The following is a 22335-nucleotide window of genomic DNA, read 5'->3' as shown; positions in this document are numbered from 1 at the left end:
GCAACGTTACTGCTCCATAAAAAAAGCTGCTTGTCTCCTTCAATAAGTGTTGTTTTTATTCTCTATTGTTCATAGAGAATAAAAGTTGTATTATCTCCTTCAAATGATCCACCAGCCTGGACCACTGAGCTGATTAGGTAAAACCACAGATGGTTAAGTAAACCTTAAATCCCCTCACCATGAATAAGTGATTGTATGAATACAATACAATCACTTACCAGTTTGAAACACACAGTAGTCGACAATATTGTATTGTCAATCCTCATCAATATTTTTGACCTAATCACAAATTAATCAATAATAGGCAAAGGGTATTGAGATAGTATTTCAATGATGGCGGATTAGCTTCATGAATAGATAGCATGATGCTGTTATCCCAAACAAGTGTGAGTATTAGCCAACACATAATAGAAAAGGCTATAAAAAAAATGGCTTACAATAGCAGCCTGAATGTCCCAATAAACAGTATGAAAGCACTCTGACAGGGATGTTAGGGTGTATTCTACCTCAAGGACGCCACAGTTACACTAGACACACTTCCATTACTTAAGGAATAATTACTACCGGTTGCGTCAGTGGCGTTTGTTTTAAACGTATTTCCTTCCTAAGGAAATGTAGCCTTAATCAGCTTTAAAGACCTGTACAGTTAGTAAGCCAATCAGGTCCTTACTTGACCGCTCTGCATATGTCCTGTCCTGTCCCAGACTCGAGGATGATTGAGTCACTCCACTGTCTTGAGATAAGGAATGCTCCGCTCTGAACCCTATCAAAGTGTCAACCTATCAAAGTAAGGACTGAACCTATCAGCTCTCTTGCTGTAGGTTGTTCTTCACATCAACAAACAATGAATGTAAATTGCATGGGCTTGATATCCAGTACCCAGGATTACCCTATGAGATTACAGTTTATCCTGTGGTGTTACTATATTGTACTGTAACATTACCGTAACTGAAGCATTGATATGTGATTAATGTCATGTCTGTAATCTGTTGGTGATTAATTCGGAGCCAGTATTGATATGTAACCAACTGTTGATCTTGCCAGAGTGTTTATAAATAGAAAGGTGTTCAGACCCTGATGAGGTTAGGTAGGTAGGTAGAGGTTAGGTATTGGGGCAGGGGGCCTCCTCCTGTAGTAATGAGATTAGAGTGTTAATCCAGGAGGAGTCAGGAATAGCCCTCCCACTTCTCCCCTCCTGAGCTGCAGAATAATGACTAGGGGGTCACTAGGGAGGAAGGAACGGGGAGTAGTGCTCACACTTACGCCTGTGCTTCAGATCATCCCACATCTCTGACGGTTCCACGTTCTTGATATCCTCTCAATGGAGATCAGGATAGTGCTTTTGTACGGCTGAAGCAACGCGTTTCTGGTGAGACACATGACACCGTGGAGAGGACCGTGAAGGATGCAGTAGACAGTGTTATTGCCCCTCCCTAACTCGCAGGGATAATCTGAGTTGAAGTCTTGAGTTGAAGTCAAGCCAAGCCATGATGGTGCTTGTGTACTAATCCTGAGCAGGAGAACCTCAGAGCGGGGAAGATTGCTGTTTCTCAGGTCTGGTGTGGGAATGTGCAGCTGGTATACGTTGATGTCTGAAGATGCTGATGGTCACTAGATCCTCACCTCTGTCATCACAGGTAAATGAGCTGGGAATTTTTTATTTAACCTTTATTTAACCAGGATAAAAAAACCCACGAGATAAAATCTCTTTTACAAGGGAGACCTGGCCAAGAAGGCAGCAAAGTTACACGTCGATTGCATGACAATAATATACAATAATATACAATACAATACGTACAATATGATACAATATAATACAATATAATATGATACAATATAATACAAAGTAAAAGCTACTATCCGCGTATCAATGGAAAAGGTTGTATATACACAAATACTGTGCAACACATGCAGACAAGTAGTCATCAAGACATGACGAATTGTTATACACTGTAGCAGGAGCAGTTTGTGGTAAAGACTTCTGTTAACTTTAGTTTAAAACAGGGTTAGGGAGTCTAGATTACATGTTTAATACATGTTTACTGATATGGGTTCGGTGTTACTTTGAACTTTTATTCTGTTTTAGGGTGATTTATTCTCAAGATCATCAAGAATAACGTTAATGATGAGACAGCTCGTCACTCACTGATGGTCATGAACCGATCCCTGAAATGGATTCTGAAGTTGTTTTTGATTACAGCGTCATTGGTAACTTTCACCTCTGACTAAATGTCTGGCACTCTGATTGAATAAGCCGTTCGATATATATACGCGTGCATCTTGAGAAACAACCAATGGCCCTTTTGTACTGACAGTATTGTTCAGCTTCTACAATGGCAAGGAGAAACAAGGTTTTATCCCAGACTTACCCGTAGTCTGTGTGTGTGTCTGTCTCAAGGCACTGTGATGGCAGTGGATGTCAGTCTGAGTAACAGGTCATCCGCAGACAAGCAGTGGAGTCCTCTACCCCTTCATGGAGATAGGTATGATCACTATTTCCTTATTGATAAATTAACTGATTGATTATTGTTATGGATATATTTGTATGTTATGTGAAAATATTTGTATGTTGATGTTGCTTGGTTATGTATGTGAAGAGGGCTTTACTTATTATATGTATTGTTGATCTTAATGTCCTGTATATGAACTCAAAGGAGAGTGTTGCTATTTTTACGGTAATTCTGTTGGGTTAGGGTTAGGGTTAGGGTTAGAGAGTCTGGTGGAGAGTGACAGACTAAAGATTAAATACTTGTAAATGGCACACTCCCTGATGAACTCCTCAGTTAAGATGATGTTAATGTCATTATCCTAATGTTGCCTTTGGTGCTGTAGTTAATTTAATTAGAACCACTGAAGGCTCAAGGTTACTGATCACTGAGTTTGACGCTATGCTTGTTGCCATGTCAAAATCAATGATCCGCCTCCACTATCGGTCGTTCTTGTCTAAACGTCACCTCAAAAGTAAAAAGTGGATCACAGGGCAAGAGCCCTTTGCTGAGGCATCTTCAAGCACAAGTACACCCCCTGGACAGGACTGTAGTCTGCCGCAGGGCCTTACCCCCAATCCATCTCCTTCATGCTGAGTGCCAAGCAGAGAGGCATCTGGCCCCATTTTTAAAGTTTTTTGTATGACCCCCCCCTCCTCCTTCTGTCCAACCCAGTCAGAGCCCCCAGGGCGAAGTATACAGTGATGGGGGAGACTCTGCGCTATGTCATCCCTGAGCACGTGCAGTGCTCCATGGGATGTGGGGGTCGGGCATGCAAGTATGAGGACCCCTCCCGCTGGAGCGATAGCGAGCAGGCCATCACAGGCCTCTACTCCTCCTGGTAGGCAAAATAAAGTCTCCACTACTACTCCACTGTACACTTCTGTTCTACTGTACACTAGACAGCTTTGCTGTTGCTGTTCATTGTTTATCCATCATAAAGTTCAATAGGGGTTTATAACTAACTAACTGTTCTGCATGCGTTCCCCTGGAATTTCTGGAAGGTGATGGAATTAGAACATGATTTCAAAAACACGTCAGTTACAAACATGTCTTTCATTTCAGGGTCACTGACAACTTACTCGCCATGGCCAGACCCTCCACTGAAATAATTGAAAAGTGCCACATCATTGACCAATTCAAAAGGTATGACAATGTCTCAACGTCACGGTCTTCCTCAGATTACTGTGGAGTCTCTGACTGTGGATTCTCCACTGAGAATGTGTCTGTCCCTGATGTTACAGATGTGGCCTGAAGACACTGATCAACCTGCAGAGGCCCGGGGAGCACGCCAGCTGTGGAAACCCCTTGGAGACAGAGAGTGGATTCACCTATCGGCCGGAGGTCTTCATGGAGAATGAGAGTCAGTACCAACACCCATTCACCAGACTCAACACCATACTCAACACCCGTTCACCAGACTCAACACCATACTCATAATCACTATTACTGTCTAACACACCTCACATCTGACTGTTGGTTGCTAAGCAACCTAACCTAAAGCGGCGATTGCACTAAATCATTACCATCCTTTACATTCCAGTATATTTCTACAACTTTGGCTGGAATGACTATGGAGTGACCTCCCACTCCAGCATCCTGGACATGGTGAAGGTCATGGCCTTTGCCATGCAGGAGGGGAAGATGGCCGTCCACTGCCACGCTGGTCTAGGAAGAACAGGTACCACGTAGAATAATGATAATTGGCGAGTAATAAAGCTTTCACAAATACAGTAATTGTCCATAACAGCCAATATTACCATATTTCTGATTATGACCATATTTCTGTCACGAGACGGACCATCTTGCTAAACGTTTAGCCATTTTCCTCCCCCCTAGGTGTACTGTTAGCGTGTTTCCTGGTCTTTGCTACCAGGATGACAGCCAACCAGGCCATCGTGTTTGTGCGCGCCAAGCGACCCAACTCCATCCAGACCAGAGGTCAGCTGATATGTGTGCGCGAGTTCGCCCAGTTCCTCGTTCCCCTCAGGAGCGTGTTCTCGCGTGCTGAGCCACAGACCGACCCGGTCACCCTGTCCCAGTACCTGACCCGCCAGAGGCAGATGTTGCATGGTTACGAAAGGCGGCAGCTGAGGCACCTGCCCAAGATCATCCAGCTGGTCTGCAGGCTGCTCCTGGACATTGCTGACAACTGCCAGGTCATAGAGGAGGATACTCTGGAGGTCCCTGACATCACAGCCGAGATGGAATGGTCCGTGGGCCGCGAGTCCATAACACACATCAGCTTTGCGGTTAGTGACCCCGGGGACCCGCCCCGTTTACCCGGTGCACCCGCCCAGCCACGGCATGCCAACGAGCCGCCCCTGTTCTACCACAGGAAGAGCCTCAGCTACAGCGACTCAGACCTGAGGAGGCTGGGGTCTGAACTCAACTTGCTGTCTCCCACCATTACCACAGTCTCCCAGAACAGTTTGCCTGTGGCCTGCAGCCAGCAGGCCTCCCCTCTGTCGACCCAGAGCAGTGGCAGCGATGACAAACAGCTCTCAGTCAGCATACCTGAAGAGTCCCTCTGGTGTAAGAAGTTTCAAGAGGGATCCCCGCTTCTGAAGAAGACGAAAAAAAGATCTGTCCAGCGGAGCGGGTCCGCTGTGCTGAATACTTATAGCATGGGCACACTGCTGTCCAGGTGGAAGGAGGAGCAGAGGGCAGAATTAACCGTCAATGGTAAACTGGCCCATGGAGACGAGGAGGAGGAGGAGGACAAGTCAGAGGTGCCCTTCATCACCATCCTGACAGAGCTGTCTTTGGAGGCTAAGAGGCTGTTGGTGGCCCAAGCCCTGGCTGTGGACCTTGCCAAGGATGGACAGGAGGAGCACAGACGCAGAGTCTCCATCTGGCAGGTACAAGGAAGTCTATACCACAACCTTTGGGATGTATAACCTACCAAATCTATAATCTACTAAAAATATAATCCAAACATATTGTATCTGACCTCTACTTTTCACATATTTCAAGATATTTCCAGAAAAAACAGGGTGAAGTGCTCAGATGAGCTCTACAGGGTCTTATGCATGCTTAGAATAACTCAAGAATAACTGCATACTAATGTGTACTAATCCTGAGCAGTAGCCTCGGAGCTGTGAAGATTGGATGGATCTCGAGTTAGGGTTCCACCTATATTCTGTGAAGTGCAGGCAAAGTTGTAATTCGTTGCATCGTCTGTGTGTGTATGTGTGTGTGTGTGCAGGCAGAGTTAAATCTCGGGGCGGCATGGGAGAGGCTGTGTATGGAGCGGGACCCGTTTATCCTCGCGGGGCTCATGTGGGCGTGGCTTGAGCAGCTTAGCGAGCCAGTCATCTCCACTAAGGCTGCCCAGACCCTTGACCCAAACAACGACAACCCTCAGACTGTCCTCAATTCGCTGGACCAGGTAAGAACTCTAAGCAGCTCCTCGCTCTGGCACCAAACCCAAACCTGTGCTTAGGCTATAATCTTATCACCTTGCGTGTTGGGAGTGAAACCTACGTCCACACATAACACCTCTGACTGTTCGAAGACACAATGTCCCCTGTCAATTAATCACTTTGTTTGATCTCATTCCTTCCAGGCCCCAAAGGAGTCACTAGTGTGCATCCTAGACTGCATGGCTAACATGCTCACAATACCAGAGGAGGTAGAGGTTGCTTTCCTGGACCGCACCATCAAGGCTTTCACTCAGGTAAGACACCGACTACCTCACGAAACCACCTCATGACAAAGCATGGTCTTGTTTCAGTGGCTCTGAACGGCCTGTTCCTCTCTCATCAGCTGGGGAAAAGCTCGGAGGCAGGGAAGAGTGTGTATGCGACCATGACAGAGGTCACCAGGCTCCTTTTACACAAGATGAGGGAGACAGCGGAGGCGAAGGCGGAGGGGGATCTAGTTGTGCCACTCTTACCTACCACATAACAACCCCTCTGGTTTTGTCCCTTTGACACTTGTTATTGTACATATTCAGGGACACCAGCCATATCTTTTGTGCCTTCCTGCACATTTGTTATGATTTTGTATTTATTGTTTGTGTTATTTCTTTCTTTTACATACTGTATTGTACCAGACACCTAAGAATGTATGTTCAGGATTCCAGTACCTCTCAGTCCTTCGTACCTTAGTGTTGTACAGTAAAAACGCAGTCCCCCAGGAAAACTGTTTATTCAGGAGTTTAAATTGGTCAACTGTCAGTTTGGTTTGTCAATGTCTAGTATGTCTCATGGAGTGTTTGTAACATGCCTTAAAGCCTTTGGTTAAATTGAACCTGTAAAATATAATGCAATGCTGTACCTCAGCTCCTAATAAAACAGCAATTATTACCATCTTTGTGCAGACATTTAACAAAAAAGAAATATCATTGCAGTTACCAGCAATGCTTTTCCCGCTCATATTTTCACATACAGCATTTCACATAGCAGTAACAGCACTTGATTACAATGTAATTATAAGTAATTATACTTTTCATGAAGGTATACTGTATGCAAGTATTACAGACACTTCTGTGGCAAGTGCAAGCTGCTGTACTACTGGCTTCTCCTCACAGGGGGCAGTGTTGCTCAGGAGTTGAAAGAGTAGGCCTTCAGGACATCCTTCCCATCCACTGCTTTCATGGAGGCCACAATACTTGAGTAGTCACAGGCTACATTAGTGAACCCTCTGTCAGAAACAAAATAACCATGGGGTGGATGGAGAGAGAGAGAGAGAGAGAGAGAGAGAGAGAGAGAGAGAGAGAGAGAGAGAGAGAATTTAACAGAATGAGACCCAATAATAATCATTAGTGATGCATTTAACATATCATTTGCTCAACACTCTGGGTGGGTTCATAAGCAGTTTTAATGGAATGATTTTCTTGTTGATACTATGGAGGATCAAAGGGCCGAGGGTGTACTATCTGTATCTTAGACTGATGGAAATGCCTCCCTGCACCTGGACATGGTGTGAGAGCCTCCCAGTCAGTGGTATCGACTTTCCAGGGTCAGTCCTTTGTCTCTGTCAGCTCTCCAGGTCAGCACTCTTAAAGAGAGGTCCCGAGACGCAGTGACCACACAGAAACTATCCTGGGAGACAAAGCTCACAGTTTAGGATGAAACTGGACAATCCACACAATCCAGGACTATCTGTCTGAATTATACAATCCAAAAATAACTCAAGAGGGGAAATAATCACAATCTGTATCAGGAACACCGCAATAAATAAGTGCAAGAAAGTCGGTAAGAAAAAGCTCACCACATAAATAGAGCAGATGGGTTGTGTGTGGTCCTTGAAACGAGCGACAAGGGCTCCTTTCAGAGTGTAGACCTGCAGGTCTCTGTCAGCTGGTACCACCAGAGTGCTGCTTCCCTCAGCCTCCAGCAGGATGTCTGAAGTCCTGCCACCAAGCGCCACCGCAAACGACTCCACTCGCTGAGCTACAATAAGGGCAGATTCAAACAAGGATGAGGCCATGTCCTCAGGAAGGCCAAGGGATGGGTGATGAAGATTGGCACATAAAGACACCCTTTGCAACAGTTATCTTTATTTTTTATTTTTTTAAACACAATCTGTGTATACAGTACCAGTCAAAGGTTTGGACACACCTTCTCATTCAATGGTTTTTCTTTATTTTTTAAAATTATTTTCTACATTGTAGATTAATATTGAAGACATCAAAACTATGGAACACATATGGAATTATGTAGTAAACAAAAAAGTGTTAAACAAAACAGAATACGTTTTATATTTTAGATTCTACAAAGTAGCCACCTTTTGCTTTGATGACAGCTTTGCACACTCTTGGCAAGTTTGTGTCCAAACTTTTGACTGGCACTGTATATTTATTTAAAACTGTTAAACTGTTAAAACTGTTATGAAGACATGAATAAACTACAGTATTCCACTATTGTCTGTAACTTGAATAAAGCTTTAACCTTGGATTCCTGACTTGTATTTGGTATTTTTTCATGCTGATGTTGAACACAGAGAGGGCCTTGTTGTGTGAGCGGTCCTTGTGATGGACGAGGGCCAGACTGGCAGGCTGGGTGGGCAGGAAGGCAGCAGCACAGCAGCCTGAGACAGCCAGATACTGACACAGGGGGTCCTCCTCCTCCTCCTCCTCCTCCTCCTCCTCCTCTTCCTCTTCCTCCTCCTCCTCCTCCTCCTCCTCCTCCTCCTCCTCCTCCTCCGAGGGAGACATCAAACTCTGACTGGGGATCACCTGTCAATCAAATCCCAAAACAGATATACATGCATTTGTTAATGACTCTTATTGTCCTAAAATGTGTCACCTTTCAGGGAGTCCTGGATCCATAATACACAGCATGGTCATTTGTAATAGGCATATATACACACATCGACTCTCCGTCAAGTAAAGTCACCGTCAGTACCATTAAGACTGCTAGAATTACCTTTGGACTCAAATCAATGCTCTCCTTCGTGCCGGCAAGGATCCATTTGTTGTCTGACCAGAGTAGGACAGGAGTAGGTTGACTTTAAAACTGTCACACACCATGAGACTGGATAGCTTGGACAGTGATGGACTGGTTAGAGTATGCACAGATCCTTGACTGGTCCCCACCAGGTGAAAAGAGAAGAGTACAGAGGTTTTTCCTGTGTAGGTAATTAATAAAGTAAATTATATATATATATTCCATTTAGCTTTTATCCAAAGCAACTTACATTGCAGTGAGTGCATACGTGTTTCAGTATATATGGTCCCAGTGGGAATCGAACCCACAAACTAAGCATTATTAGTGCCATGCTCTACCAACTGAGCCAGAGGCAAGGGGTTTGATAAATGAGGGGTTTGATAAATGATCTAACACCCCCCCCAAAAAAACAGTCTTTCACTACTCACTGAGATTAAGACAATAACTTGACATGGCCACTTCAATGGGCTTTTATAGATTTACAGACTTTTAGAATCCTTTAATAACCCGAAAACACAGAGAAAGAGATAATGACATCCATGCTCACCTGTGTGACCTCTCAGGCTATTACAGGTGTAGTCAGCACTGGACCTGCCAGTCATCTTCATCTCCAGGTGGGACAGACGCCGGTAGTAACTCTTCCAAGTCTAGCGTCCATGTTCGGATTCCACCACAGCGATGTTACAGAAACCCCATCGTTGAAGACACATCTCTCTGGATGAAGCACAGATGCAGATGTTCAAGATTATATTCTTTCGGGAAACTACATGAAGCTGAAAACGCAAACAAACGTTGATGCTAACTGTTACATTTAAAGGATTTAAAGGAAGGGTTGTTCTCTTGAATGCACCCCGTATCACTCTGACAGGTGAGATAAACTCATCTCACCGCCACAACCCAGGTGTGTCAGCAGCTTCATTCCATTCCTACACAAATCGCAACATTTTCATAAAATGTGATGCATTTAATTACAAAGGTAGAAACAGTGTGCGGAACATTATAAAATAGTTTACATTCAATCTACTTTTCATTTCTAAATTCTTACTTCCGTGATTCCCAATTTTGTTTTCTTAACTTACCTGACAAACACTTGATGCTCTGATTAAATCGTCCTCGAGAAAGAACGAGAAAATGTGAATCAGGCAATCATTATTTAGGTATGGTTGATAATTATTCTCCATGTTTAATATTTTGGCAAAATATGTAGACTTATAGCAATTAATGTGTATTTATGCGTATCCTTCTTCAGTGCATTTATTCATAAGCTACGGAGACCGGGAGGACACAATTTCTGACAACGCTTCTGGCCATCAAAGCCTGTAAACGGAACAGCCCAGTAAATTGCCCTGCAGATGGCGCCATTATAAAGGGTATCTATCTCCGCAAATGTGTCTCCTAAGCAGAGACGCACTAGACGCATATCCATATTTGATAACAGTAGGTTAACTCTCCTATTGTTAACATGTGTGCTTAGACAATCATGCCAACACAGTGTATGTCTGTGGAGACACGTGTATGTGTTATTATTCGTATTGTGTGGACAATTCAATAGATAACTTAGTGCGCACTACAGGCCTACAATGAGCTCGGAGTTGCGCCGAAGTTCACACTACGCGCGCAGACAACAATAAGGGCATACAATTTAAAGAAAAAACGACAACAAATAAAACTAAAAAACTAAATTTAATTTACGTTTTTTGGAGTCACAAAACTCTAAGCAAGACGATCATTATCATTTAAATAGGTCAAATTAGTCATGCAAATTAGTCCATCATCCGCCATTTCTAGAAAACAATAGGCTATTTATCCTCATTGTTCACGGATTCATCTTGTACGTTTTGTATCAGGAATAATTCTGGATATGGATGGATATGGCCAACCAGTAATGAACAGGTGAATTCACACAACTGGAATATTCAGCCCAGGCGGGATTCCACAGAAGGGCCCCATGTCTCCTCTGAACACGCCCCAGATAGATGAGCCAGATATATAGATCCTGCGGGTAGCTGAGGAACTGTGAAAAGAGATAACCGTAGCACAGCACTTGCTCATCTCCAGTGTTACCTGTGACACCCTCGCAATGACAAGACGGCGCAGCAAAGGGGCCACGTAAGGGGAGTTTTACGGACATTGTAACAGCGAATAAATAAATGAATTGAGTATTCCTACTGAGGATTTTCGTTTGTACGAACTTGGAGATACTTTGGAGTTACTTTTTCTGTGATTTCGGTCGTAGAAGATCTATTCATCACCTTCTCTCAGTTGTTGCATGAAACTGAGAGTGGAGGCACTATGAGTCGGAAAACGCGACGTTGGATTTTTCGGGTTTTGCTTTGCCTTGGGATTGTGTATTTGAAAATCGGGTGCGTATTAGTATCTTTGACACATTCATGTCACACTAAGAGGCTATATTTCACATTGTCAGAATGTATAGTCTAAAATGACACAAGGGCTCTGATTTATTTATTATTATTATTATTATTAAATAAATAAACAATGGTCCCTGATCAACTGATAGCAAACCATTTCAGTGGGCTATGGATTACATTTTATTTTGTTATTCTAATGCGTTAAGTGTATTGAATTGATGAAAAAGGAAACATCTTTTACCATTAAATATCTTATACCAACGGGTTTGCAACCAATACGGCTTGCAAACCAATGAAATTAAAGCCAACTGATTCCAAATAAAGTTACAGGTGGCTTAGGCTGGTCCTTCATATTTTATAACACACATATTTGCAGTTCACCTAAAGACAGGTTCATTTGGTTTAAGTTAAATCCCACCACTTAACTGTCTCTTCTTATGGCCTAAACCATTTTAAATAATCTCTTAGAAAAAGAAAACGCTTTGAAGTTGTCACTGTGACATATTTGTATGTAATAAACATATGCCTGAATACATTTCAAATTAGGAGCATACCTAAACCTCTGAAATGCACACCTATATCACATGCAGACAGTTGGCTTTTTGGATGCATAGTCTAAAACTACATTATAATCCTCCACGTTGTAGATGAGTGAAAACTACTTAAAACGATTTAAATTCATTTAAGACTCTTGTCTCCCCGCAGTGGCTTCTCGTCGGTGGTCGCGCTAGGTGCCAGTATAATCTGTAACAAGATTCCCGGTTTGGCTCCTCGACAACGGATTATCTGCCAGAGTCGCCCCGATGCTATTATTGTCATCGGAGAAGGAGCCCAAATGGGCATCAACGAGTGTCAGTTTCAGTTCAAAAATGGCCGCTGGAACTGCTCTGCGCTTGGAGAGAGGACTGTCTTCGGAAAAGAGTTGAAAGTGGGTATGTTGCAAATCAATTAAAGTTTGGTTAGAACCATTTGCAATGTGTTATTTTATCCCAGAAAAAGTTCCACAAATGTAATGTACTGCATATTTGTTGAGTCGGCCCTGTGCGTAATTGTGCGTCAAGAGCGCAATGGCACGGTCGACTAAGCTTTTTTGAAATTTGCCCAAAATGAGACTACTACATAGGTACCGATCGCGCATTGCTGCTCTGAAAACCATATTTGGAGTCCACTTATATCCAAATATAAAGTGTCATTGCAGGGAGTTAATCTACTGTACTTTCGATGCAGGTTTATGGTTTAACATTAAACTTTCCCAAGGAGCCCAAATGTCCATTTGTGAATAGGATGGGGCAGTGTAATTCACACTAGACCAATAAAGGCACTTGCCTTTCAAATGAGCGGGTTTCTGAACAAGTCAGAGGTATCAGCAGCCAGCGCTGCAACAAAGCTCTTGTGGATGTTGGCAGCCTCTCTTTTCAGCCCTGCGCCTCTCATGAGACACATTCACTGGTCTTTATTCTTAACGGTGGGTGCTGTGGCTATCATTGAAGGACGTGGATCTTACCACGGGTATAAGTTACAGAGAGTAAGAAGTCCAAGAAAATAAAGACTTAAAATACTGAACGGTACAATACGGACACAGGGGCGTAAAAGAGGGAAGGAGGAAGGTTCAAATGCAGGGGTGTCACAGGTTAGACAATAGGTACTCAACATTGATGGATGTCTTGCTGGGACTCAGGGATGCCCTACAGGTGCATGTGTGGTATAGAGTGAAGTCCTGAAGACCAGGAATTGGCTGAAGGATGTTTCCTCTTCATATGTACGCTGACTTTAAAGTTGGTGGTACCCGTTATAGTGTTGCATATTATGTGACTTCATGGACCCCAAACAGACCATCTACTGTATCAATGTGGGATTCAAGCTCAGGGTTACACCTGCAGTAGTCACAATTGTATCAGTATTACAAACTGAGGATAGCAATGACAACACGTAGTTTAGCATCTGAGAGTATCTAGAGGTGCCTTATATCAAAAGCATATTTTTTATATTATGTATGGCATCCAACAATCATTCTATTGAATGACTAGGGTTTGGAATATCATTGGTCAGTGTGTTATGAACAGCTGTTTTCTATTTGGTCTATAATAGCGTTGGTGTGAGAGGGATAATCCTCTCATGCTGTTCAAGTGAAAGTGGTGGTGTCTCACAATATGTTTCTTCATGAATGAGTGGTTAAAGACATTGAAGAGTCTGGCATGGAAAACCATGTCGAATAGATTGGTTTCACTCTTCAGATTAGTCGTAGTAGCAGAGTGGCTCGAAATGAATGCCATTGTTGATGTCCAGCTTGAGTGGGGTGCAGCTTTCACTCTTTAGCTAATGGCAAATGAAAGCCATGCAGTGTAGGATTTATGTTACAATGAATTCAAGGTGCATCCATTTATAATAAATGTTTTCACTCTGTCAGTGGTTCTCCTGAGCATTAGAAATGATCAATATGCAGATGCACTCTTGTGTACTGAGTATTGAAAATGGGAGACCGTTTATTGGGTTTTGCTCTGTGTTAATAGAGGTCCGTGTAGATTAACTTGGTGAAGTGGTATTTTCTTGTTTGATGTTCATACTCAATATTCCCAATTATGTTTATGAGTCTCAGGCGGTGTACAGCGATGCTTCCGTTGCTTTTAGACTCCAGCGTCACATTACAAGGCACTGAAGAATTCATGCCATCCTTTGTTTTTAACCAATGCACTCGGAACTCCTGGGGAAAAATTAACAACGGTGCAGTCAGGACTGACTGACTTTGGAGCGGCACACCTTGTTTTCTGGCCCGGGGCCAACTGACTCTATAAAAACGTCCACATAATTGATGCCTCAATATGAGTTTTTTTTTTTTCTTCTTCTTCTTTTTTCTTTTTTTTTTTTTCTCTCGATGGCAAGGGCACAGATCCAAGATGTTTATCAAAAGCAGGGCAGCTTCACCTGAGTCTGTGTTCACGAGGAAGTAGTGGGGAAGGTATCGTGTTTGCTTTGAACAAAGTGAGACTAGAGGAGTTTGTTTACACAGATAGGATGGATATCAATAGCTTGTTGTTTGTAAACACCTGCATATCTAGGCCTACAGTCTGTCCTGAGTGTCTCTATGAATGTGCATATATGCGCAACATCCACGTTTAGCTAAAAAAAAAAAAACTAATCTATCAAAGTTGCACGTTAGATTGCATTACAGTCTGTCACGGCATATTACGTCTTAAGCTAATTATTGATCTATCACGCCTATTACCTCATTTTCTCATGAACTCATTGACTTTGAAACAGATGCTGTGGCTCAAGAACTTTTAAAGAGTCTCTCTTTAAACCACGGCAGGTTAACTTTGGCTTATTTGTCGATACACTACTGTGTGTGTGTAAATGATTTGTTAGTTGGACTTGGGAGAGATAACCCCAGAATCATGATCCTCCGATGTTAACTCCCTGATGGATGACACATAGTGTACCAGCTTCAGATGCGATCAATAGCCCTTCCCTTCATGGACAGCCGGCTCATTCATACTGCTTTATTGACTGTTACGCTCTGAGACATTTTGGTTCAGAGGCAGGACAGGTTCCAGGTCAGCTTCTAGAACACTACGTCACTTGAGTGCTCGGTCAGTAAATCTCACAAACATTCAAATGTAAGTGCGCTCATTGTTAATCATTAATCTTCTTGAATCCATTTATTACGATCCTGTCTTCGACATGTTGTAGGCTACAGTGGGCCCTATGTCATGAAATTCCTGTATTTATGCTCAGTGTTAAACTAAGTTATGCTCAGTGTTAAACTGATATAATCAATTTGAAATCAATGTAGGTTCTAAGGCACAAGGCACATATTGGGCTTTCCAAACTTTCTACAGTATCTGTGCCTGGAAAACATGATCAAAAACATGAAAAAAAACTAAACTGGAAAACATGAACACAACACACAACACAACGTGAAGCACATTCATGATCTGATGATGCACCGGAAGCTCAACACTCACAGACATCACAGTGCTACACATCACATGTGATTGGTAACAATAAGGCAGTGAAGTAGTCTCCTGTGTTCCTCCCCAGGTAGCAAAGAGGCTGCGTTCACCTACGCCATCATCGCGGCGGGGGTTGCCCACGCCATCACTGCGGCCTGCACACAGGGGAACCTGAGCGACTGTAGCTGTGACCAGGAGAAGCAGGGTTTCTACAGCAAGGGCCAGGGCTGGAAGTGGGGCGGATGCTCGGCGGACATTAGTTACGGCCTGGGCTTCTCTAAGGTGTTTGTGGACGCCAGGGAGGTCAAACAGAACGCCAGGACGCTCATGAACCTGCATAACAACGAGGTGGGACGCAAGGTATGTGACACGGCCCCACTTCATGTTTGTCTCTCTCCATTGGAGCAGAATACTGTGGTTTCACTTGTTCACAGAAAAACCGAAGACCACTCTTGAGGTATGAAAAGATCTTACAGTAGTTGTTATTGGGTCGAACGATATCCCTTTAATCTGCGAAGATTCTTCTTATGAGATAAACTCACTCAAACAGTAACAGAAAAACTTAACGAGAATAACGATTGAATCTGAGACCAAAGTGTTGGTTAATGACAAGGATTAAAGAATGTAAGATAGGGCTCAGTAACCATGGGTGCATGTTGTGATTTAGTAGTCTTCACCATGCTTTGGGGCAGGCGAAACCTGCCAAGGATCTGGGTATTGGGGCCAAGATTAAACAGGCAGTGAAATAAAGGGAAGCTTTTAGGGGGGAAGAGCAGTTTAAGTGGCAGGGTTTGATTACAACCCAGATCTCTGTGCTGAAAACAGATTGACACTGTATGAAAAGGCATTAGCTTGGTCCCCTATGCCGCGCACTGTTAGGACCGTATACAGTTACTCTGTGTTCACCACAATCCCTAAATTCCTTGGTTTATCTAATATCATAAGCACTTGTTAAGTGTGATGTACTTTGTACTTGTGATGTGCATCACAGGTAGCTGTGTACTATTTTGTTCAGTTTTGAGGTACTCTACGGCCATAGAATCAGATATATCACCATAGCTCTGAACAATGATTATGTCGTAGCAGGTTTGCAGCCTCTAGAATGACTTTACAGTACCACCCCTACAAACAGCAGAGACATACAATGTCATCATGACCTTTTCACATAGGGGGGAATCCAGGGGAGGCTGGTGGAGGTAGAAATCGGAGGACGGGCTGATTGTAATGCATGGAATGGAATGACGAATAGTATCAAACATGTGTGTTTGATACCATTCCTCGTACCATTCCATGTATTACAATGAGCCCGTCTTCCGATTTCTACCTCCGCCAGCCTCCTCCTGGTGGAAGCCAAACTCAAGATCTGTGCCTGTAACTCCAGCGTTCGTGTAAATCATGCAGTGATGTCAATGGAAAATGTGTGCGATGATTCGAGTTACGCGTGTGGGTCTCGACCCAAACTGAAATCACAGCGCCTGTGCATCCATGGCTGCAGAACGTACTGTAGCAGAGAGACTCAGAGACTCCACCAAGTCTGGAAGTCAAAGAATGAGCGGAATAATCTGCTAAACAGCTTGGGCGAGGCTCTTTAGCACCACACTGGAGTCAGTGAAGAGGAAAGAAGCACCTCTCCCAGTCCCAAGTCAACCCTGCTCCCCTCTCTCTCTCTCTCTCTCTCTCTCTCTGTGCCACAGAAGCCTGATTCACACCACCAACACGTACCCAGAGCAAGCCAGACTGAAAGGCCTGCTCTCACACATTGTATAGAGGCGGGTCTCCGCTGCCTTTCTGTGTTGGGACAGAATTCAGAGCCCGCTTATCTAGACAGCTAAATTGCCTTTCAGTGAAACGGCTACACTTCGTGGATCAGACTATCATTGGTTTTTTTCCTTTTTTCTCTGGTAATAAATGGCTTCTCTGTTTTGATAGTTCCACTCCCTCCTTTATTTATGCTAATCAAAGCAGTGACACTGAGCAGGAGCATGGTTCACAGCACCCAGGTCCAATACGGGGAGACAAAGGCTGTCACAAGTGTTGGTCACAGAGCTCCTGATGGATTAGGGACTGGGAAGCCAAGTGTTGTATGGTATGGAGAACTCAAAATGGTGGCTTGTCTGCGCCAGCGTCCATTTGAATGCATTTCTCGGGCGCAATTCGTTTTTTTTATTTTTTATTGTGAGACTCAACGTATATGTGTATTCAAGGAATATATTGTATTTTCTTATCTAAGAGAACTGAATGTTTTTCACTTGTTATTGTGGGGACTCTCTAGATCTCCATCTGTCAAGATGAACATTACTAGAACAACAACAACTAAACTCCAGTAGCATTTCAGTTCAAGGAAACGGTCCAAACTAGAGAGCTTACTGGTTGGCCGTGTTCATTCATACAGTACAGTAAACACTTCTCATTGTCATCGGCGCAGGATTTAACAGTAATCCCAGTCACTCATCACCTTGTACAGTCACTCCTGGCATTTGTGTGTTGTGTAGTGACTACAGAGGAGGAGACTGAAATCTGATACAGTATTTTGGCTTCTGTGTACACTACAGAGCTACTCTGTTCTAAAGGCTTGTATTCATGTCTCACTAGAAACCATATTACTGATCACCAGAAGCATGTTACTGCTCATTGATGTAACGTAATGTTATTATTTTCATATGAATAAAGCCTATTTTTATATTTACGTCTTATGAATACTTTAATTTAATAACATAAAAATAAACAATAAAATAATGTAAGTTCTTCCCTGGATCCCTTTGTAAAATAATGTGGAGTGGATACACTGAAAGCCAATGTTTGACTCATTTTCATTCATATACACACACTATGCTATTATTATTAGGCGGATTAGCCCTCTCAGCCGTGTAATCACTGTATATGAACTAATTACATGTGTACATGACTTGTGACTTGCAATGGAAGCCTGTGCAAGACTCTAACCTCTCCCGGTTGTCTGTGTGTCTGTAGATCCTCGAGAAGAACATGCGCCTGGAATGCAAATGTCACGGCGTCTCCGGCTCCTGCACCACCAAAACCTGCTGGACTACACTACCCAAGTTCCGCGAGCTCGGCTACATCCTCAAGGAGAAGTACGGCCACGCCGTGCACGTGGAGCCCGTCAAAGCCAGCCGCAACAAGCGGCCCAAGTTCCTCAAGGTCAAGAAGCCCTATTCCTACCGGAAGCCCATGGACACGGACCTCGTGTACATTGACAAGTCGCCCAACTACTGCGAGGCGGACCCCGTGACGGGGAGCCTGGGGACGCAGGGGCGGGTGTGCAACAAGACGCTGATGCAGCAGATCAACGGCTGCGACCTCATGTGCTGCGGGCGGGGCTACAACACGCACCAGTACTCGCGCGTGTGGCAGTGCAACTGCAAGTTCCTGTGGTGCTGCTACGTCAAGTGCAACACCTGCAGCGAGAGGACAGAGGTGTTCACCTGTAAATGAGAGGATTTACTGGACGGTCCGGTGTGTGTGTGTGTGTGTGTGTGTGTGTGTGTGTGTGTGTGTGTGTGTGTGTGTGTGTGTGTGTGTGTGAGAAAGAGAGAAAGAGAGAGTGTGTGTGAGTGTGTGTGTGTGAGAGAGAGAGAGAGAGAGAGAGAGAGAGAGAGAGAGAGAGTGTGTGTGTGAATGTGTTTATGTGTGTCTGTGAGAGTGTGTGTGTGTGTGTGTGTGTGTGTGTGTGTGTGTGCGCGTGCGCGTGTGTGGACACAATGGAACTTTCTAATGGGATGCTGTCTTATGCAGCCATAGACATTGGGGAAATATAAGCAGAAGATGGAACACCAGTTTTCAATTGCACATAATGCCCCTTTTATCCATCTCAATGGACATGTAGTGGAATGCCTGTATTTGTGGGGGCTTCAAAACACGAGGAGCAGCGCATTGGCGGAACTGCGCAACAGAACACCATAAAGGGAAAAACAGACAGAATCGGGTGGCCTCAGGGCCTGAATGTGACAATGAGTTGCCTGTGTTATTGGGGGAACAGGTGTCTGTTGCTAGGCTGTTGAGAATCTCTGGGTGAGGACAGACATGTAGCTCTGGAGCAAATGGATACTGATGAATCTATGCTGGATATAACTGCTGGACTGTGCATTCTACTGTAGTTCTCTGTCCCTAGCCCAATAGGACACACTATGCACGATGAAATTAAACAGCCATTGGGAATATTTAACACTGTATTTAGAGACACAGAAATAATATTAATTTATTTTATAAAGAAAATACTGATTTTGTTGTCCGATATGGAACAGGTCTTAATTGAGTAGCTGATGGGATCTTTCCCCATGGGAGTTTTTGTTATTGTTTAATTAATGCAATCAAAGTGGAACATACAGTGATACACTGGAAGTGAATCAGTCTGGAATATGTTATGGAATATAATGTTGGTCATATTGTTCCAGATGACAGGTAATAGGCTACTGTTAATGACTTTCTCATGAATTTATCTTCCTTCTGTTTGCTGCTAGTCTGGAGAATCCCACTGTTGTGTGATGTCGGGCACCAACACTACTGACTGTGTCCTGCAGGATGAGAATGCTCACGTCAAGCTGACAAAATTTAACAAGAAATATTCAATGATGGAAAAAAAGAAAATAGACACGTTTTCCACTTTTGGTAAATATTGGTAAAATAGAGTATATTTTGTAAAAGCCTATTTTTATATTAATGTCTTATTTATACAATTTTTTTCTGGCATAATTCAATATCAAGTTCTTCCCTGGATCCCTTTGTAAAATAATGCGGAAAAATGTGCTAACACTGCCATCATTGTATACTGTTATGTGATTGAAACCATGAGTTTGTCCCTGTGAATATATGGCTGTGTTCAAACTGCTTTGTTTGCTGCATTTCATGACTGCTATCTGTGAAATACAGGAGCAGGTTAACACTAACAACACACGGCTCTGAGGGTTTGATTTCATCACAGCTATTCACTTTTAGATGACAGGAAAAGGAGCTTGATTTAGCCCTGACAAAACACAATGAAAATCCATTAATTACATATTAACTACATGGTGATTACACATTGATTGACTAGGGGATTTATTACTTTGACTCATTGTTGAATGTATTTTAAGACAGGTTTATGCCGGCATTATAACAAGCTGCAGCACGAAAAGTATTTTCGACTAAAGATGTAACCTAGATATCATCTAAGGAGGCATCATGTGATGTCATACTGTATGCTGATCATGGGGATATGCTTAGAGACAAATCAGTTGCCCAACAGATCATCCTATGGTTGCAATCTGTGAAGTAAGCAGCAGAGAGAGAGAGAGAGAGAGAGAGAGAGAGAGAGAGAGAGAGAGAGAGAGAGTGGGAGAGAGAGAGAGAGAGAGACAGAGAGAGAAAGAGAGAGAGAGACAGAGAGAGAGAGAGTGGGAGAGAGAGTGGGAGAGACAGAGAGAGAAAGAGAGAGAGAGAGAGACAGAGAGAGAGAGAGAGAGAGAGAGAGAGAGAGAGAGAGAGAGAGAGAGAGGGAGAGAGAGACATTCTTTGAGGGGGAAAGTTATTCAAGCTTAATGAGGGCACATCTTGCAGACTGGGAAGTTGAATGTGGCGGAGGAGAAAAGAGTTTGTGCACTAATGGTAGGTTGCTGGTGTAATTGATGAGGTTGGTTCGGTTGGCTGTCACGGTGATGACTTGCTCAAGCGGGAGGAGAGGGAGCTGTCAGGTGATAGATTACTGGCACATCTGCTTCATTCACTCGTTGGCCACTAGTTGCTACAACAACTCCACTGCGCCCTAGAAAATGCAAGCCAGTCTCCAAGAGAGGCAGGGCGACATGTCAGGGAAATGTTAACGATGCAAAACCCCTCAATCGTTGGATTCCACTCCCATATAAAAGTGAGACGGGGAGGAAGAATCCAAGGTGTTGGTGGAACCGTTGTGTTCCAATGACTTCTTGAGGGAGAGAAATGCACCTAGCTGAACATTGTACCTTGTGTTGTGTATACGACTTGAACATGTCATGAGTTGGAACCCATTTTATCCAACAGCAACAGTAACAGTCTAGTGCGGTATCCTCGTAGCAGGGGAGGCTGGTGGAGGTAGAAATGGGAGGACGGGCTAATTGTAATGCATGGAATGGAATGACGAGTGGTTTGACACCATTCCACATTCCATTCCATGCATTACAATGAGCCTGTCCTCCGATGTCTACCTCCACCAGCCTCCACTACTTAGCAGAGGTCAGAGTGATGGAGGGATTTACGGTATTACTGTAATGACACCTCCACTGTAAAGAGGAAAAGGGTGTGCATGGGGTTGATTACAGTGACTTCTTCTTCGGTTGAACAGGAAGCTTTCAGCTTTCATAATATTCATACAAAAGCCTCCCGCATAAGAAAAGGCAGCTGCCCAAACAGCCTTAGTTAAAGTTAAACCAGGGTTTGTGTTGCAGACACTCATCACATTATCTCGCCGTTTAAAGAAGTACTTGAAAGGGAGTTCACCCACCACTTTACATCTCAGAGGCTGTAATAAGGGTCACCTATTGAGGCCTGTTCAGACTGACTTAGTCATGTCTTCAGTTAACCTTTAAATGACTGGGGAGAATCTGAGGCTTGAATAGATACATTGAATGAGGTGTTCTTGTGTTCTTACTCCCTACTGTCTGCTGGCATCCACTGATGTTGATTAATGCTGTATTAAGTACTGCTATGTTCATGCCATTACTCATGCACTATGCTATTTAGATCACTTGGTCTAACACAGACTTCACATTGGCTTTTGATGCACGTGTGTGCGTGCGTGCGTGCGTGTGTGCGTGCATGTGTATGTGTGTGTGTGTGTGTGTGTGTGTGTGTGTGTGTGTGTGTGTGTGTGTGTGTGTGCGTGCGTGTGTACGCCTGTGCGTGCACATGTGTGAGTGAGTGAGTGAGTGAGTGTGTGTGTGTGTGTGTGTACGTGCGTGTGTGTGTGCGTGCGCATGTGTGTGTCCGTGCGTGTGTGTGTGCGTGCGCACGTGCGAGTGAGTGTGTGTGTGTGTGTGTGTGTGTGTGTGTGTGTGTCTGTGTGTGTGTGTGTGTGTGTGCATGTGTGTGTGTGTGTGTGTGTGTGTGTGTGTGTGTGTGTGTGTAGGCTAGTTTTCGGTAATCCACCTGCAGTGTTTGCCAGTCA

The 22335-nt window shown here is 43.7% G+C and overlaps 3 protein-coding genes across 3 annotated transcripts; 2 read left to right on the top strand and 1 right to left on the bottom strand.

The window, feature by feature from the left end:
• Positions 1 to 2171: 2171 nt before the first annotated feature.
• ptpdc1b (protein tyrosine phosphatase domain containing 1b) lies at positions 2172 to 6395 on the top strand (the record flags this gene model as incomplete). The annotated part of the gene is made up of 10 exons (XM_083674769.1): positions 2172 to 2208; positions 2436 to 2483; positions 3162 to 3327; positions 3552 to 3632; positions 3731 to 3849; positions 4030 to 4167; positions 4326 to 5347; positions 5695 to 5877; positions 6055 to 6165; positions 6255 to 6395. 10 exons carry the CDS (start codon positions 2172 to 2174, stop codon positions 6393 to 6395), a joined length of 2046 nt encoding a protein of 681 aa, XP_083530895.1.
• A 170-nt stretch (positions 6396 to 6565) lies between these two features.
• On the bottom strand, positions 6566 to 10114 carry fbxw12 (F-box and WD repeat domain containing 12). The gene is given in 9 exon segments (XM_083674768.1): positions 6566 to 7133; positions 7404 to 7429; positions 7433 to 7534; positions 7704 to 7925; positions 8398 to 8570; positions 9429 to 9528; positions 9532 to 9595; positions 9770 to 9807; positions 9961 to 10114. Coding segments are annotated over 9 exon segments (927 nt in total). The 5' UTR covers positions 10063 to 10114; the 3' UTR covers positions 6566 to 7033.
• A 911-nt stretch (positions 10115 to 11025) lies between these two features.
• On the top strand, positions 11026 to 20099 carry wnt7ab (wingless-type MMTV integration site family, member 7Ab). The gene is made up of 4 exons (XM_083674328.1): positions 11026 to 11244; positions 11956 to 12182; positions 15289 to 15560; positions 18171 to 20099. Exons 1-4 carry the CDS (start codon positions 11174 to 11176, stop codon positions 18651 to 18653), a joined length of 1053 nt encoding a protein of 350 aa, XP_083530454.1. The 5' UTR covers positions 11026 to 11173; the 3' UTR covers positions 18654 to 20099.
• The last annotated feature ends 2236 nt before the right edge of the window (positions 20100 to 22335 follow it).

Source organism: Argentina silus, assembly GCF_951799395.1.
Source record: "Argentina silus genome assembly, chromosome: 8".
In the NCBI taxonomy this organism is placed as follows: domain Eukaryota; kingdom Metazoa; phylum Chordata; class Actinopteri; order Argentiniformes; family Argentinidae; genus Argentina; species Argentina silus.
This window is presented reverse-complemented; position numbering and strand designations above follow the sequence as displayed.